The sequence below is a fragment of the Pecten maximus genome, chromosome 8, assembly GCF_902652985.1.
Source record: "Pecten maximus chromosome 8, xPecMax1.1, whole genome shotgun sequence".
Lineage (NCBI taxonomy): Eukaryota > Metazoa > Mollusca > Bivalvia > Pectinida > Pectinidae > Pecten > Pecten maximus.
The window spans coordinates 27,889,052-27,909,979 of NC_047022.1; the positions used below are offsets into that span (position 1 = coordinate 27,889,052).

The following is a 20,928-nucleotide window of genomic DNA, read 5'->3' on the forward strand; positions in this document are numbered from 1 at the left end:
GTGAACATAGAATTAAACTGCACCGTACAGCTGTTTCATCCTTATACATATGTACGACTCGTCAGTGGTACTAGGGACACCGTACAGCTGTCTCATCCTTATACATATGTACAACTCGTCAGTGGTACTAGGGCCAACATCGCGGAAACTCAGAGTTGCAATTTAATTTGAACAGGTCGTATACGTGTGGTACATGGTGTTTGATTTCGTTCTAGAGTAATTAATTATCAGAAGATCGATTTTACGTCGTAATTTGAATTTTGGCGTTCTGACTAAGGATGGGTTCCAGTATTCAGACTGGAACATGTATTCTATAGATTAATTATTATATCTATGTGTGAAATTTAAACATTATGAACAAACAATTTAAGTCACGCTCTACTCTCGTTTGGGCGAGAAATCGTAGAAAACGTAATGACTGTCATCATGCATATGCCGACGCGAAATCTCTAGAGAAGGACCATTCGTACCCGTAAGAGTGTAGTCTGTCAGCAAAATCAAGCATGCATCCCGATTCTCGTGCAACATAATATTAAAAGACGCTTCTTCAGTTTCAACAAATACATGCACATTTTCTAACTGGACCACGATATGTTTTTTTCTTCATGGCAACCGCATTGATACCCAACGTGCATACCTCCGCAGTATGACGTTATAATCACACAGTGTCGTTTATGATAAGCACAGTTGTTTGTAACGTGATTTTGTTGCACTTAAGACAAGAACAAAAGATGAAAAGACTTGACCTGATTCATAATAAAATGCTTTTTTTTACGACAGTTGTTGTCAATGGACTTTATTTTAAAATATCCACTCCAGGTGAAAGTGCAAGAAAAGTGTCTGTCGCGGGAAAGGGAGCACGCGGTATTGGCTATTTTGCTCTCGAGAGGCTCTTGGAGATATGTTTTATTCAATTTTCTGTCGTAATTAATTGTTTCGTTAATGTAAGGAGTTGAAATGTCAATATGAGTATTATACTGCATTCGGATTAAGGTTATTGCCAATATGAACGTCCACTTTATTACAGGAAGATACAACACGAGCCGTGCGCTACAATCCTAGCTTATGTACATGTACATCTGTAAATCTGTATAACCTAATCCTAGCTATATATGTATAATACAACCCTAGCTATATTTGTATAATACAATCCTAGCTATATCTGTATAATACAATCCTAGCTATATCTGTATGATACAATCCTAGCTATATCTGTATAATACAATCCTAGCTATATCTGTATGATACAATCCTAGCTATATCTGTATAACATAATCCTAGCTATATATGTATAATACAATCCTAGCTATATATGTATAATACAACCCTAGCTATATATGTATGATACAACCCTAGCTATATTTGTATGATACAATCCTAGCTATATCTGTATAATACAACCCTAGCTATATCTGTATGTTAAAATCCTAGCTATATCTGTATGATACAATCCAAGCTATATCTGTATAATACAATCCTAGCTATATATGTATGATACAATCCTAGCTATATCTGTATAACATAATCCTAGCTATATATGTATAATACAATCCTAGCTATATTTGTATGTTAAAATCCTAGCTATATCTGTATAACATAATCCTACCTATATCTGTATGATACAATCCTAGCTATATTTGTATGATACAATCCTAGCTATATATGTATGATACAATCCTAGCTATATCTGTATGATACAATCCTAGCTATATCTGTATAATACAACCCTAGCTACATCTATATGATACAATCCTAGCTATATCTGTATGATACAATCCTAGCTATATATGTCTGTTAAAATCCTAGCTATATCTGTATGATACAATCCTAGCTATATCTGTATGATACAATCCTAGCTATATCTGTATGATACAATCCTAGCTATATCTGTATGATACAATCCTAGCTATATCTGTAAGTTAAAATCCTAGCTATATCTGTCTGTTAAAATCCTAGCTATATCTGTATGATACAATCCTAGCTATATCTGTATAATACAATCCTAGCTATATCTGTATGATACAATCCTAGCTATATCTGTATGATACAATCCTATATATATAGGTATGATACAATCCTAGCTATATCTGTATAATACAATCCTAGCTATATCTGTATGATACAATCCTAGCTATATCTGTATGACACAATCCTAGCTATATCTGTATAATACAATCCTAGCTATATCTGTATAATACAATCCTAGCTATATATGTATGTTAAAATCCTAGCTATATATGTATGATACAATCCTAGCTATATCTGTATAATACAATCCTAGCTATATCTGTATGATACAATCCTAGTTATATCTGTATGACACAATCCTAGCTATATCTGTATAATACAATCCTAGCTATATCTGTATGATACAATCCTAGCAATATATGTATAATACAATCCTACCTATATCTGTATGACACAATCCTAGCTATATCTGTATAACATAATCCTAGCTATATATGTATGATACAATCCTAGCTATATATGTATGATACAATCCTAGCTATATCTGTATGATACAATCCTACCTATATATGTATGATACAATCCTAGCTATATCTGTATAACATAATCCTAGCTATATATGTATGATACAATCCTAGCTATACACTACAGCTTACGTGGACTTTGCGGTTTCCACGCGCCCACGGTGGACTGCCCACGCAATGTCCACTAGTGGACATGCGTGGACGAAAGTGTCCACGTGATTCCGCGATTCGTGATGGATCGGCAGATACCGTGGGTGTCCACGCAACAGCGCGGCCCGTCGAGGAACACTGGATATCGTGGCCCGCCGGATGCCGTGTATGTCCACGGAACAGCGCGATCCGTCGAGGAACGCTAGATAGCGTGGCTCGCTCATTTGTTTGGGGTATGCTTGCTTTACCGTGCCTTCTTATCACGGTCGAAGGCAGGATGTCCTTCCGATGTATAAGAGTTTCTTCCCTTTCATTTTTCTGGCGGTAGAATGATTCGTGCTTTGAACCATAGACCTAGGGGTTTCTGTTTGAATATATTTTCAAAGTTCGCATCAATCACAGCACGCCTTTATATAATTCATGTGTATGTAAATACATTGCATTTTATCCGATGTTTCATTTGTTGTACGTGTCCTTTTTGAAATGTTATTGTAGGTTTAGCGGTCTAAGTTAACATCGGAAAAAAATCACAATGAAGTAAACCTACGATGCTTTCCCTTATAAGTATACCCATATCACAAAATTACTTTGTCGTTGGTGTAGAAGAAAATTTAGGATGATCATGTGACTTGGTGAGATATACTTTAAGTTAATGGGGACAATCTACTAGCAGAACGTAACATAATAATTTTAATTCTAAATAATCTAATAATCGCAGATTAACACTCGTAAATATCTTTTATGTAATTTGCGTGTACACCATTGTATTAATGTATTTTATGTTACGGAAGTTAAAAAGCAAAGTAAACGATGTGCTTATATCAGTTGATACTGTGTTATATGATAAATTCTTTTAATGCGTCATCGTTACGAGCCCATGTCTGTGTGAACCACCTTTTATTTAAAAATATATATATCTAAATTTCATTTCATGTGAACTATATTACAGATATTCTTTCCGTATATTACTTATGATCTGATCAATAATAATCATATTTTGGTTACGTACATTATGTATGTATGTTTATGGGTTCTTACGTACTAACTACGGAATACAATTTGCTGATTTAATAGTTATCATCTGCTTTAAGTTTGAAACAAAAGCAAGACCAGTCTATAATCATTAATTAATTCGCTGTATAGGAAAGCAAAATACCGTTACAAAAACTGAGTTGAACGGGTAAATGCCTGGGGCTAAGACCTCGCAGCGGTTGCTATGACGACTTGGTGTGTCAAACGAGCTAGAGCTGTGAATCTGTCGACACGGGTGACTGACCCACAAGGTGAGAACAATCGTCTGGATTACTGCCGGGGGGGGGGGGGGGGGGGGGGGGGGAGGGTCTCCTTTCTCCCACTGCTTAAAAATAAGTTACGCGCAGGTATGTTGTGACAGTCATTATAGTCTTCACCTAAACCTTACCTGGATTTTACCTGTGTTCTCCGAAATTACCTTTATCTTATCTGTATTCTCCGACATTACATGATCTTTACCTCTATTTTATACGAACTTTGAATTCATCTCATTTCATTCCTTTTTAATAATTTTGCATACCATATACCATTTTCATAAACCAAATTTGCAGAAGACAGCTATAGTACAACAACGTATATATAATAGATATTTTACTGTTTTAAATGATTGAAAATGCGAAACAAAATCACATCAGACCATTTACTACTATCCGATAACCCTTATCAACATGGCGAACTATCACTGATATTTTTCTTGATATTATTTAACTTAACTGATTACAAATCATATAGACATAAAAGTGTACTCGACTGTGAGTGGGTTAGTATACCATTTCACAATAATCAGGTGTGAAATTACGGTCGACATGGTCGTCACGCCTTTCACAGCGAGTGTAGGACAAAAGCCCCCCCCCCCCCCCCCCCCCCCCCGGACATTAGCCCCCCCCCCCCCCCCCCCCCCCCCCCGGACATTAGCCCCTAGGACAAAAGCCCCCCCGGACATTAGCCCCCCCCGGACAGAAGCCCCTTCTTTAGAAATTTAGCTGGTATACTTTATATAAATCTGTACTTTTGAAAAACAGAAATTATATATATATATATTGTTTTTATCTCTGAAATTTGGAGAATAATTGTGTGGAAAATGAAGGTCCTTGGTTCAATGTCAGTGTAGCATTATATGTCTGTGGATAAACATCATAATTTATTTTTTCAAACTTTATATTATTAAGTAAGCTAAAAAATTCAGGAAACTCTCCATGATGAACATATTGTTACTGATTACACATAATTTTTGACTTCCTAATTAATATACTGCAAATATTGATAATCAAAGAAATGCCTACAAAAGCAATAAACATTTGATCCCTATTTGCAGTGTCTCAAATTATAATATAATAAGTACCTAACCAAACATGTTGCTCTGCGTTGTAATAAGAAAAGTTTAATTTTAGGAATGATTAAAATCAAAGAAACAATGAAGCCATGATATATTTCTTTCCAGGAGAACACAACATCAATAAAAACCTACCAAACAACTGTGTAACAGCTTATTATTTATGTAACAGTTCAAGTAGTTGTTGTTGGAACCGGTTGTTTACATTGCCGAAGCCACTGATGACATATGCATATGTAGCAATTAAAATCATTAAAAAAATTTAAAAAAAATTTATGAAGGGGCTTTTGTCCACTTTTTGATTAGTGTGAAGGGGCTTTTGTCCGGAGGGGCTTTTGTCCTAGGGGCTAATGTCGGGGGGGGGGGGGGGGGGCTAATGTCCGGGGGGGGGGGGGGGGGGGGGGGGGCTTTTGTCCGTACCTCTGTCACAGCACCACAGGTATCTGTTCTTTCGGGTGTTCTAATCGGAACCCGCCGATAACTGCTGGTGAGTTGACACGGTTCATTCCCACTCAACCAACATGTTGTTTTTGCTATATAAACATTACCTGAGTTTACATGTGGAAAATGTAGGTATAGTCTGTTTCAGTATACGTATACATGGGACTCAAAGGTGACTAACAATAAAAGTGATGAAAATGTTTAAGAATACCTTTAAAATATACATTCATGTGTACGTATTAATAACAGAATACATCAGAGACATATATCTGTATATATGTCTCTGGTTTAACCACAGACATTGAACCAAAGACCTTAATTTTCCACACAATTATTCTCCAAATTTCAGAGATAAAAACAACAATATATATATATATAGTTTCTGTTTTTCAAAAGTACAGGTTTATATAAAGTATACCAGCAAAATTTCTAAAGAAGGGGCTTCTGTCCGGGGGGGGGGGGCTAATGCCCGGGGGGGGGGGGGGGGGATTTTGTCCTACACTGTATACGGCCCGTAATAATAGAAAAGTAGCAAGTTACATGTTATATAGGCCCGTTGAAATAGAACATTATTCAAATGTTACATGTTGTATACGGCCCATTACACCAGTAGATAGAAAATTAGTAAAAAGTTCAATGTTATATGCGGCTCGTTACAATAGAAAATCAGTGAGATGTAACATGGTGTATACGGCCCGTTACAATAGCAAATTAGCATGTTATAAACGGTCCGTTTAAACAGAAAAATAGAACATTATATAAATGTTACATGTTATAAATGGCCCGTTATAATAGACATTTAGTGAGATGTTACATGTTGTATACGGCCCGTTATAAAAGAAATTTACAGTGAAACCTCACTATTAAGACCACCTGGGGGTCCGGGTCAAAGTGGTCTTAATAGCGAGGTGGTCTCAATACCGAGGTGGACTTATTTGAGCTAGACCATCAGGAACCGTACTCTTAATTGACTGAACTCAGGTGCAAGTTGTATAGATTTGGCTAAATACATGCCATAGTCTTAACTTTAAATAAAAACAAAGACAATTGTTTGTGTCTATCATTTCCTTTATTTTCTTCATAACCTTCTAAAATTTCTGTCTTTCTTTTCAAGATGCTCTGACCTGTGTTTTGCCGACCCCAAACTGTTCAGCAAGTTGTCGTTGGCTACGACCATTGCTACATTGAATCAGTTCAATTTTCTTTTTTAGTTATAACTCGTTACGTTAACGTGATGTGGCCATCATGAGCGAAAAAAGAAATGAAGTTAGAAAGAATAGAATAATTATAGCGAAATATTTGAAACCAAACATGTTTTTTTTTTTTTTTTAATTTTAATAACACCTATCTACAGACCCTATTCGGCATTGATACAAAAACATCGAAATCGCTGTAAATACTTGCGCTTGACAAGAAACAAAATCAAACGTGACTATGTTTATTTTACTCGCTTGTATGTAATCGGGTCTTAAAACGACCAACAGCCACAAATCAATTATTTGAATACCATAATTAATAAACAAATGTACGGTTATTACAATTTTCAAGCCAAGATAGATAATCTGATCACTTGTGTATTTAATCCGTCACAGCGCCACCAAGGAAGGGCGATCATCCGTAACGGTAAACAAAGGACTACAAACTAAAACCCGGCACATTTTGTCTTGTTACGAACAATGAAAGACTGGACGTTTACTTTACCTTCCGGTCAGTGCGAAGATTTCACAGAGATTAATAGCCATTCTACTCACCTGTCGATACACTGGTCAGTAAACAAAAGATCGATAATTACGTATACACACGTCAATGGCCAGTTTGACACGCATTACCGTAAGCTGTTCACGGCTCGCTACACACCAGGTAAATTTTTACACAACTGGTCGTAATTGTGGGGGTAATAAGCGTTAATTAGTATTCGTTGGGACTGCCCAAGGTGGTCGTAATACGGAATAGCGGAGTGGTCGTAATAGTGAAGCGACCAATACAAAGATATAAAGAGAAAAATTTGTTTGGGACTGAAAAAAGTGCCCGTAATAGCGGGGTGGTCGTAAGGTGAGGTTCGTAGTAAGAAGTTACATGTTATAAACGGCCCGTTAAAATAGAACATTATATAATTGTGACATGTTATATAGGGCCCGTTATAATAGAAAATTAGTGAGATGTTACATGTTGTATACGGCCCGTTATGATAGAACATTATTCAAATGTTACATGTTGTATACGGCCCGTTATGATAGAACATTATTCAAATGTAATAGAAAATTAGTGAGATGTTACATGTTGTATACGGCCCGTTATGAAAGAACATTATTCAAATGTTACATGTTGTATACTGCCCGTTATAATATAAAATTAGTGGGATGTTACATATTGTATACGGCCCATTATAATAGAAAATTAGTAAGAAGTTACATGTTATATACGGCCCGTTAAAACAGAACATTATAAATTGTGACATGTTATATACGGCCCGTTATAATAGAAAATTAGTGAGATGTTACATGTTGTTTACGGCCCGTTATATTAGAAATTTAGTGAGATGTTACATATTGCATATGGCCCGTTATGATAGCACATTATATAAATGTTACATGTTATATATGGTCCGTTTTAATAGACATTTAGTGAGATGTTACATATTGTATACGGCTCGTTATAATAGAATATTGCTCAAATGTTACATGTTATATACAGGCTGTTAAAATAGAACATAATCTAATTGTGATATGTTGTATATGGCCCGTTATAATAGAAAATTAGTAAGAAGTTACATGTTATATATCGCCCGTTAAAATAGAACATTATTCAAGGGGCCGCGGTGGCCGAGTGGTTAAGGTGTCCCGACACTTTAACACTAGCCCTCCACCTCTGGGTTGCGAGTTCGAAACCTACGTGGGGCAGTTGCCAGGTACTGACCGTAGGCCGGTGGTTTTTCTCCGGGTACTCCGGCTTTCCTCCACCTCCAAAACCTGGCACGTCTTTAAATGACCCTGGCTGTTAATAGGACGTTAAACAAAAGCAAACCAAACCAAAAGAACATTATTCAAATGCCATGTCATATACGGCCCATTATAAAAGAAAATTAGTAAGAAGTTACATGTTATATACAGCCCGTTAAAAACAGAACATTATATAATTGCAGGGACATATCTTATTATACGTCCCTGATAATTGTGACATGTTATATACGACCCGTTATAATAGAACGTTATATAAATGTTACATGTTATATATGGTCCGTTTTAATAGATATTTAGTGAGATGTTACATGTTTTATACGGCCCGTTATAATAGAATATTGCTCAAATGTTACATATGATTTACGGCCCGTTATAATACACATTTATTGGGAAGTTACATTTTATATACGGTCCGTTAAAACAGAACATTATATAATTGTGGCATGTTGTATACGGCCCGTTATAATAGAACGTTATATAAATGTTCCATGTTATATATGGCCCGTTATAATAGAACATTATACAAATGTTACATTTGCATTATCGTTGTCTTATTCGCATTAATTGCAGGCACGTGTTTACATTTGTTTATATATATATCCTAAATAGCGGTCTGATCCCGTTGAACCTGTGATATCACGATCTTTTATTGCTAATGTATATGTCTTTGTATATGTTGTAAAATCAGATTGGCTGAAACGCCAAAGGAATAAATGAATTAAATTTACCTACAGTTAAGGATCCACTTCTTGGCATTGGGAGTCCTTTTATATAATCACTATCAAAACAAACTGCCCTACAGGTAAATTTAAAATGTTAGCGTTTAGAGATACACCTGTTAATTAAGATGTGGTATTTACCGGGCTATTATTTTAACACGCCTCTGTGGCCGCGGTTTGCATGTCTCTGGCCTTTGTGGTGTTGGCCACTCGTCAGTTATAAAACGGACTCGGATGTATCTCAGTCCGTGTTTCTACGTTTAGATATTCATATAACATTATCATGACCAGTCCTAGGACAGGACTTTTTTATTGTTTATTCCACAGATCAACCGATTCCCGTCTCTGATATCGAAGGTGCATTGAGACTTTCCTATCTCCAATAATTTAGCTCGAGCTCTCCAACAAACGACATGTAACCCAAAACCGATGAGTGGATGAGTCGGAACAGAAAATCACAAATTGTGCAACATCGTTGCCTAAAATATTAGCATCTCTAGAATAAACTTTTAATAGACTATTAATGCAATGACTCAAATCATGGATCGATATATTCGCGCACGTCCCCCTGTCCACCCCGTATCATGTTTATATACAATGCCTACATGAAAAATATATTTTGATGTTGTTTTTTGTAATATGTTATACTCTAGATCGACTACACTAGCATATCAATATCAGATAATCATTTGGATTTTGTAGGCCTAATTCAACCCTGTCCTAACAATTCTGCTAAAATCTGAACTATTTACACAAAATGGATTGAAATAAATACAAAACAACTTCAGTTATTGTCAACTGCCATTATTCACGCTAAAAAAAAGAAACCTGTGTTTATAAGCGGGGGTTAAGCTTGCCCCAGGTACTAGATCGCCATACGGTCTCTGGGCGAACCTCACACGTGACGTCACTGTGCGGAATATATCCCTATATGCTATTAGAACCGGTAGATAATCAGTTTTGACGGTATGTATCGATGCAGTTTTTGATAATGTTTCTCAATATTTATTTAAGGGGTTTTACGTCTGCTATTACAGCTGACGAGAAGACATGTGCACGTACGCTGACTTGTCGATCATTCTCAACAACCAATGGAATTCACGGACGCCTTTCTACAGTGTTTGATTGACAGAGTCAGAGATCACTGGAGTGTAACAAGCTTTAGTGTCTTGTCAATCATTCTCTCTAACCAATGAAACTCGCGGATGCCGTCAGATACCCCGTTTGATTGACAGACAGCTAAAATAGAATCATCTGCGTGTGACGAGCTGCCGAGAAAATCAGCGGTTATGGTTGTCATGTTTATGCAAAACGCCGCATAAAAAGTGTTGCATTCAATGAGTAATTTATGACTTAAAATATGATTGAATACAAATCATTGAAATCACACTGGTGATAGAAACAGAAACCATAATTGGACCTGAATGCAAAGCACTCAATATACGTGATACATATAAAGACATTAAATGGTTATCATAAATCGGTACATTTAGGGCATGCATATAAACATTGTACATGTAAATTATATTGCAGAAAGGGCCGTAGTAATGTTGTAATTACATTCTGAATCCATTCTGCTTTTGATGCAATAATGTAATGTTTAATTCATTTTTGTGTTTTCCGTTTAGATACCACATTAACGATACTACATGTATACAAGATACCTAGATAGGCAGTTATTTACAGCTCTTTTGTGTGTACACTTTAGAATAGATATACAACTAGTTGTCACAACATTCAATATTCCGCATATTTTAATATGGTCGGAGCCTGATAACATGATAACACCGATGTTTAAAAGATAACGGAGTAAGGATTCAAATGCCGAAGTTTAGATATTTTGATGAGTTTTGGTAAAGCTGTTCTCATGTCGCAGTGGTATTTTCTATTTTCCCAATTCAATGTCGTGTAATGAATGCAATATTTATGAAATAAATGCATAATTTTTTTAAAAACGTGAATACGTCAATGGAGAATGCTGGATGGATGAAACAGCTTATGTTAAGTTACTTTAAATATTAACGGTGCTTAATATATTGCGATTGTTTTTTAATGTTTCTAATATGGCCATAATAACGCTATTGATGGACCAAGCGACTAAAGCTTTAAATAAAACTTGAAATGTTCTTCAATTTCATCCGAATCATAAAGGCTTATCTACACCGCCAACATGGAACCATGCAAAATTCTGATAAACGATACCGATACCACTACCGCTACCGAAAGACGAAGGGATATAACTCGTGTAGATCAGAAATGAACAGCAAACAACTTGTACCCACTGTATATCGCGGATCGACAAGGACCACGGGCTTTAAAATGAAATGCATGTCCACCACGTATCGTGGATCGTCGTGGAACACGGTGTCTCGAGTTGAACTATGCCCACCACTAATCGCGGATCGTCACATACCGCGATGCCGAGTGGATACCGTATCAGTCAGCTGATGTCCACGATATATGACGGACCGTCGCGGAATGCCATATCCGGTGGGCGAGTGGGGTCCGCGCTGCCCACGTCCGTGACGGACGCGTGGAAACCGCAAAGTCCACGTAAGCTGTAGTGTATATGTATGATACAATCCTAGCTATATCTGTATGATACAATCCTAGCTATATATGTATGATACAATCCTAGCTATATATGTATGATACAATCCTAGCTATATCTGTATGATACAATCCTAGCTACATCTGTATGATACAATCCTAGCTATATCTGTATGATACAATCATAGCTATATCTGTATGATACAATACTAGCTATATCTGTATGATACAATCCTAGCTATATATGTATACTACAATCCTAGCTATATCTGTATGATACAATCCTAGCTATATATGTATAATACAATCCTAGCTATATCTGTATAACATAATCCTAGCTATATCTGAATAATACAATCCTAGCTATATCTGAATAATACAATCCTAGCTATATATGTATAATACAATCCTAGCTATATCTGTATGATACAATCCTAGCTATATCTGTATAATACAATCCTAGCTATATCTGTATATATGTATAATACAACCCTAGCTATATCTGTATGATACAATCCTAGCTATATCTGTAGAATACAATCCTAGCTATATCTGTATAAAACAATCCTAGCTATATCTGTATGATACAATCCTAGCTATATATGTATGATACAATCCTATCTATATCTGTATAATACAATCCTAGCTATATCTGTATAAAACAATCCTAGCTATATCTATATGATACAATCCTAGCTATATCTGTATAATACAACCCCAGCTATATCTGTATGATACAATCCTAGCTATATCTGTATGATACAATCCTAGCTATATCTTTATAATACAATCCTAGCTATATATGTATAATACAATCCTAGCTATATCTATATAATAAAATCCTAGCTATATCTGTATAATACAATCCTAGCTATATATGTATGATACAATCCTAGCTATATATGTATGATACAATCCTAGCTATATCTATATAATAAAATCCTAGCTATATCTGTATAATACAATCCTAGCTATATCTGTATAATACAACACCAGCTATATCTGTATAATAAAACCCCAGCTATATCTGTATAATAAAACCCCAGCTATATCTGTATAATACAATGCTAGCTATATATGTATGATACAATCCTAGCTATATATGTATGATACAACCCTAGCTATATCTGTATGATACAATCCTAGCTATATATGTATAATACAATCCTAGTTATATATGTATAATACATGTATACATTATTGATAAGTGTAGTTAGTAATACAATAGTTTTGTGACCCGAATAGATCGTAAGAATATTAAAAGTTTAACATCTTCAAAACTTTTATTTTTTGTTTACAGAAAATGACAGTGGGTTCAGTGACAGCCGTGGTGAAATTTAACAAGGCGTAAGGGCGTGAACATCATATATTTTATAGTGCAATGTTTGCACCTGTAACGACATACAGCATAATCATTCAATGTTTTTTTCCAATAAACCATTAGATATTGTTAATTTCAAATTGTTTGCTTTCGTTTTTTTTTTTTTATACATTTTGTATGTTTAAAGGTTTGTTCAGTGTCGCGTCTATTTTTAGAATATCTACGTTATTTAAATGTACATCAATCTAATAATAGCTAGATGGTCTAACGACATCACATAAGGGGTCACGTCAGGATGACCTTTATGATTAACCAATCAAATAATTAATTACTACTTACAGAATCTTGGAAGTGAATATCGTATGTGCGAAATAGCATAACTAGAGTGCATAGCTCACATAATCTGTTTCAAGTCATTTCTTCGTCATTTAGCATACACTGTTAACATGCTGTACCGAAGTGGTTAACTTCAGATGCATGATGTGACGAATGGATGAGATCGATGAGCTCGAAAAATTAATTATTCGACCTGAAAGTGAAATATTGATATAACAAACACAGGGGCTGGTAATACATATATATATGGACCATCATTTGGAAAATCGTGCCAAGCCCCTGTGATAACAAAGGTCATCAGATCTAGAACGTGACCCCTTATGCAATGTCGTTAGATAGTGAGAATGAGCATATATATATATATTAATTAGATTAATTTACATGTAACTACATTGTATAAAGCTGATGGCGGTGTTGGTAACTATATATACTATTAGCGTGTGGAATAGAACGTGACACTCACAGAAACAGGAAAGACGTAATATAATGTTAGTCATTAGTTCAGACTATGATTCACATCTAATGAAATTCGTAAACAGAGAAAATATTGCTACAAAGGAAACGATATTGTGGACATCAAGGCTACATCAGTCAGATGTTCTACATTAGAAATTAGGTGTTCCGGAATGGAAACCAGATAGCCCGGATGTGGAATCAGGTTTCCGGGAGAGGAACTATTTCCTGTACCACACATGTCATCTATCGTCGTATTGTTTCCTACAAAATAATGATTTAACTTACAAATAGCATGCTTTCATGCCAGATAACCGGATTCTAAATCCGGTATGGATGATATGATTATCGTGCGGAAGGCCACATGTTAAATAGACATTGGTTTGACTTTGGACATTCACGAATATCCAACAAGGTACATATGTACATGTATAATTCATGACAGTCGAAACATAGCATGTATGTGCTTTATCCTGATATACCCCCAAAATTTATATCGGCTTTAAAGCCAGTTCTTTTTCTGGTTATCAGATACTTTTATCTATTTCATCGTTGAATATTTCTTTATCCCACTCATATCCGCTAAATAGTTGAAATAAACTTTCAATGTACACGATTCTGATTTGGTTGACGTCAATGAGTCGAGTATTTCGAAATAATCTAGCTATATAGGTAGAAGCCTTACCGAGACATACCATGTAAACTATTGCTCTATGACGTTCAGCATCAGGTCGGCGGTGACCACTGTACTGGGATTGTCATGCTATCGTGTCCATGTCTGCCATTTAAAGTGTGATGGCACGTTCCTCAACGATCTCACATACAAGGATTCCACATTTATCAACTTAGCTGTTGTGGGCAGACTTTAGGCAGGACTACGGTTATATATACACAGCTGATAGAGATATAAACAAAATATGTAGTGTTTGAAAGTGAACAATAAATTACAAAATATCAGACACTTATAAAGACAGAGATATTATAAGACTCTTTCATATGTGTATATGTAGGATAGGGATATTCCACCCGAGGGGTTACAAAATGTGGTGAAACCCGAGGCTTGCCGAGGGTTTTACCACATTTTGTGATCCCGAGGGTGGAATATCCCTATCCTACATACACACATAATGAAAGAGTCTTTTTCTCTCATATCATTACCGAATTTCTGGCGAAAGTGTCCCTCAGCCATCATTTTCTTCAATATTTTAATTTCTTTATTCGACGTTTTTACTAAATATACTTGTAATATTCTGAAAGATCATACCCTATTTTGGCAAACTATGTTTGCACACAAATTTCATTCATTTTGTGGTTAAGTGATGAACGAATGAACAATTCGCCGATAAAAATTACCGTAACTTGACCGACTTTTACGTGGCCGTGATCAAATTGTCAACATCCGAGAAAAAGAAGTTCTATCAACAATACTGAAAGCCAACGCTGAAATGAGTTTTCCAACTTCACATATAATTTGATTTGCACCTCGACATATTTAATCATTTCACAGAACACACTGTACTTTTAAATGTCAAGTCAAATATTTTTTTATAAAATACTACGTCACTACATGACGTCACGACTGTCATTGGAATATTCCATTCATAGTTCAAGGATATTGAGAGTGTTGTCGATCTCGATCGCCATGACGCGGCGATGTTTCGTGGCTGGTAATTTTAAATTCACTGTGATTTTGGCAACTTCGTGTGTGAACCAGCGAAAAGTGACTCTATACGAGTATTCGATCTTTTCTGTGACATAGGATTATATGTGTTTAACCGGTTGTCTTGATGGAATGGCGAAGGTAGGTCAGTCGATAACGATGATCATATTGAAAGGCTAGGATGACAGTTAGTTTTCATGGTTACTCTACACAAATATAGACTCTGAGTTACAATTAAAATAAATATTTTATATGAACATCGAGGGGTGTCATTTTTACCGAATGTTCGTTCATTTAAGAGCCAATTCCCAACTTCCAAATACACAGGTTACTGAGTAGGCCTAACAGTTACTGACAGTATAGTAGAGTAAACAAATTCCAGGGCCCCCTGCTGACGCCAACGGAACCATTTCATAGGTTGTGACGTTTGACATTTTCTTTTTTATATTTTTTTTATGTATGGCTTTTATTTTACTTCCTGTCATTGCCAGGTGATTGTGTGTGTTTACATGTTTTTAATGACAAATGACAAATCTGTCGGGTAGGCAAGTCTGTATTGTACTGTAACTGTTACAACAGGCCTGTAGGCGTAGTCTAACTGTTTGTTACAGTAACGGAGTTATATGTTCGCTCAGGTGAAATGTCTAATCGTTTAACCATATAGCCCTATTGATTTACTGCTGATATGATATATATTTATCTAAGAATGTATGTATTTTTATAGTAAAGTCCAACGTTTCAAAACCGACACCGACGATAAGGACTGTCGGATGTGAACACAAGCAGACGACGTTGTGAGAGTTGTCCCCCTTGAAAGCAGATAAATCCGCGCGCGTGAAATGCTATGTCTCACATGGGCAAACTCTATCCAACATGGCGAGATATGAGAGAAAAGTGAGTCTTCACTAGCGGATCCAGGGGGCCCCCTTTTTCGGAGGATTGTTTTTCTATACCCTTAAAAATAATGAAAAAAAAAAATCGGCTCCCGCCTACGGCGCTCGCATTATCACTAAATTTCTGGAACCCCCCCCTCTTTTCGAAAATCCTGGATCCGCGCCTGATCCCGTATTATTGCAATTTGCTATATTCATTTTACGCCGGGGTGAAGGTTCTCTGTTACCCCCTAGGGTATGATATATAACACGTTCTTGCAACGATACAATGACATAACGTCGAAACTTCAATGGCGTCACGTCAACATTTGTATTTCGTTGCAATTGCAATATTTTTTAATATTGGAACAATTTGACTCTGTGTTAATTAAATAGTATGATGGGAGAAAATCAATCATACCTTAAGGATATGATAGGGAAATCCCCAAGCCTTTGGATGATAATCTTGATTATCCGATCCTCGGGTTAAGAACATCACCTCGATGGTTGGAGATTTCTCTATCAAGCCCTGGAGGTATAGGAAGTTTCTATTCATCACATATTATAACTAATTATATCAAAAAAATTTATATCAAATCGTCTATAAGTATCTGCTTGTCTCGTGCAAATGTAAAAACATTGATATTTTAACTCGTCAGTCCTTAAACCCTGATCGTATTACGGATTGTGGCATGAACTTGATGAAGCCTCGCACGAGATCAGGCGAATGATTAAGTGTCATATGCTATTTCAAAATGTCATCTAAAATGCATTCAGATAGAGACAAATTACTTCATTCGAAACTTGATGAAATTATCAGCGAATCTGCTGGTCTCGGCAAACAATATAAAAACCACAGTCAGTGGGTTACAACAATCCACCTTGTAATTACCAGGTCACTGGGCGATGTAATAATACACTTTGTAATGTCAAAAGGCACTGTGTGAAATCATCACTGGAGACCAGTTCAACTGATCAACCAATCACGGTAGGTATGTTGTACTCTAAACGAACCTTGTTAAGGTCAACATACCGTTACCATTGTAATCGGACAGGGAGCATCAAAATAGAATACCTAAATTATATCTATATAACTATTAACAGAAAGGGTGTGGTCGTTGAAGTACTTTTAGAAAATGAGGTCGTGTCCACAAAAGTATCGTTAGATGTGTAATACATACACGTGTAATTACAACACTGACAGTAACAAAGCGAATAATGGTAACGAGACAAGTCTGTGGGGAGGTTACTGTCAGTAACTATGGAAAGGTCACATGTTGTCTTACTTTCCATTTTAAATTATCTTGCTGTTAAAATCTTCACAGAATACATGTAGTTATAGGCGGTATGGCACCAAAAAGAGGCTTGATGATATATATATAGTTTTACCTGATCTTTGATTTTGTGCAAGGTACCGCATAGTTTATGCCGTTCGATATATATTAATTAAGGTATGTCGTTACTGAACATCCTCGTGATATGTGATACCAAGAAAGTCGAACCCGGTTATATTGAAATCCTCGGGAAATGGAAAAATTCTTCAAATTAACCGGTTTTCAATATAACCGGGATCCAGCCTGTGGTCGACATATCTCAGTACCGCGCTACGTCAAACAACACACCATTGTCCAATATAGTTAATCGACATATTATTTAGTCAGTATTTAGAATTGGTTCTCAAATGATAATATTTTCACAATTTATTAGAAATAAATGTTAAATTCGATGGAATAAGTCTTCGACTGTTGCTTGTTTTTGTTTATGTTAAGTTCCCGGTACACCTGGGCTACTTTCCAAGAAACTACCGTCTGAAATCAGTCCTGTGCGTCGGTGATAGATGCATTTCCACGAATCGTTTGAGGGTCGTCGTCAATATCACTGTCATGGTTACGTTGTTATCATTGTCTGTCAAATCCCTAAGAATAGCCTCGTCATTTTTATTGTCTAGCGTGTTCAAGTTCAAGTTCTTTATTTCCTTGAGCCTTACGGCTCATCGGTTCAACAAATATATACATGTACAGAAATGATACAATACAAAAACCACACACTCGCATACACACACACAACCGGACTAACACATACATTGTACAACAGGTAGAGTGTAGAAGGACATTTTTTTTATACTAATAAAAAATCTGTTCTTTGTTTATTACTGTATTTAATATATTTTGCTAAATTTGAAAGATCTTTTTTGTTAACTGTTTCTAGAAGTTGAATAAATTTGTACATGCTAGGTTTATTATAATAATATTTCTTAATAAAACGTTTTCTTAGGTCTAAATGAAATTCACATTTAATAATAAAATGAAATTCATCTTCAATGTCTCCACTGTTACAATAGGAACAAATTCTTTGATTTCTTTCTAAGTTATCAAATCTAACAATTTCAATATTTAATTTATGTGATGACAATCTAATTCTAGCTATTTCTTTTAAATTAGAAGTACCTATTGGTTTTGATAAATATGGCTGTAAGTAGAACTTTTCACTAATAAACTTGTACAGTGAACACTTGGAAGATTAATTGATTTTTTCTTTACATTCTTGTATAAATATATCACATAGTCTACATTTAACAATATTCATAATATAATCAGCTGTATAAATATCCCCATTTTGCCATATATACCCAACACCCATTCTATACAGTTCTTCTTTTACTTCATTCAACCATTCATTCCCGTTTTCTAACATATCTTGATAACAAGCATTTAACACACAGTTATCGGTTTGTTTTAATTTCAACCAATATTTAAAAATTCTAAATTTTCTCACTATTACAAAAGGTAATCTCCCTAATTCTTGGTAAATCATACAATTAGAAGTACTTTTCTTAACCCCCAATAATCTTTTTAAAAACTGTAAGTGGATTTTCTCTATATCCGGTGCTTTATGAAAACCCCAAATTTCAGCCCCATAGTTAAATATACTACCGACGTATGTATCAAAAACATGTAGTTGGGTTTCAACGTTAAAAAAAATTGTTCTTTGATACTCCAGAAATTGAAAATAATGCTTTTCTTCCTTGTTCAGCAATTTTTGTTGAGTTTTCTTAAATTTACCATTAAAATTCATTTGTATCCCCAGATAATTAAATTCATCTACGGTTTCTAATACACATCCGTCATATAACCACTTTTCTTCTTTTCTTAATTTACCACCGTTTCGGAAAACCATTACTTTAGTTTTGGTAGTGTTTACAGTAAGGTTCCATTTCTTTGTGTAAAGTAATAAAGTATCTAACATTTTTTGCAGTCCCTCAGGAGTTTCTGCCATTAAAACCATATCATCAGCATACATAATTAAAAACAAGTTTATAGTATATAACTCAATAGATGGACATCCTTCTGTTAGGAAATTCATTTCACAGTCGTTGACATAGTGTACATGGAAAACAATAATGGTGACATTATTTCACCTTGGAATAACCCATTATTATTTAGTCAGTATTTAGAATTGGTTCTTAAATGATAATATTTTCACAATTTATTAGAAATAAATGTTAAATTCGATGGAATAAGTCTTCGACTGTTGCTTGTTTTTGTTTATGTTAAGTTCACGGACACACGTGAAAACAGTTCCCGGTACATCCGGGCTACTTTCCAAGAAACTGCCGTCTGAAATCAGTCCTGTGCGTCGGGGATTAAGATGCATTTCCACGAATCGTTTGAGGGTCGTCGTCAATATCACTGTCATGGTTACGTTGTTATCATTGTCTGTCAAATCCCTAAGAATAGCCTCGTCGTTTTTATTGTCTAGCGAGTGGATAATGATTGTCAATTTCGATGTATATATGTAGCAGTAGCCAAAATAAGCTAAACAATACAAAAACAAAGAAGGCATTTGGACGGGGATTTTATTTCACTTCAAATTAAACGATATTTCAATATATCCGATTTCAAATTAAGTCGGTTCGACTGTACAATGTATATTGATTATGGTATGTCGTTGCTAAACATCTTCTTGCTATGTGATACTAAGAAAAATAAAGGGTGATTACAAAACTAATAAGGGAAAGCATAGTTAACTTAATGTTGTTAAATATGTATTGATACAACATTGTTCGTCAAAGACGATTATTGTACATGTACATACAAATTGCAATATGTATATAAATGATGTCGCTAGTAAACGTCCTATCGATATGTTGTCACCATATATATGTACGATGTTAGGGATATTCACTGATGTATAAAATGATGATTGATTTACCCTAGGTTAAATACCAGGACTTTTCAACACTTGCGTGTCGTTGTCCTCAGTAAATATTACCTTTCTCGATAAATACATCCATGTAAAAACGTCTTTAGAATATAAAAGCAGGTTTTATTTTTTCGACCCACGTTTGGTTCATATTATTTAACGTCCTACTAACAGCCAGGGCCATTTAAGGACGTGTCTGGCTTTGAAGGTGAAGGAAAGCCGGAGTACCCGGAGAAAAATCACCGAACGACGGTCAATACCTGGCAACTGCCCCACGTGGGTTTCTAACTCGCAACCCAGAGGTGGATAAAGTGTTAGTACACCTTAACCACATTTAATACAAAGAAATTAATTTGAAATAATTTAGAAACACTAAATCTCGTCGAGGTAAGACAAAAACACGAAA

General features: G+C 35.5%; 1 protein-coding gene across 2 annotated transcripts in view; it reads left to right on the plus strand.

The window, feature by feature from the left end:
- Positions 1-13,138, plus strand: part of LOC117333047 (fatty acid-binding protein, brain-like) — a 30,100-nt gene extending 16,962 nt beyond the window's left edge. For both annotated transcript variants that reach the window (XM_033892166.1, XM_033892167.1), the window contains exon 4: positions 12,978-13,138. In XM_033892166.1, the coding sequence (XP_033748057.1) occupies positions 12,978-13,028 (51 nt within the window). In that variant the 3' untranslated portion in view covers positions 13,029-13,138. The remainder of the gene's footprint in view (positions 1-12,977) is intronic.
- The last annotated feature ends 7,790 nt before the right edge of the window (positions 13,139-20,928 follow it).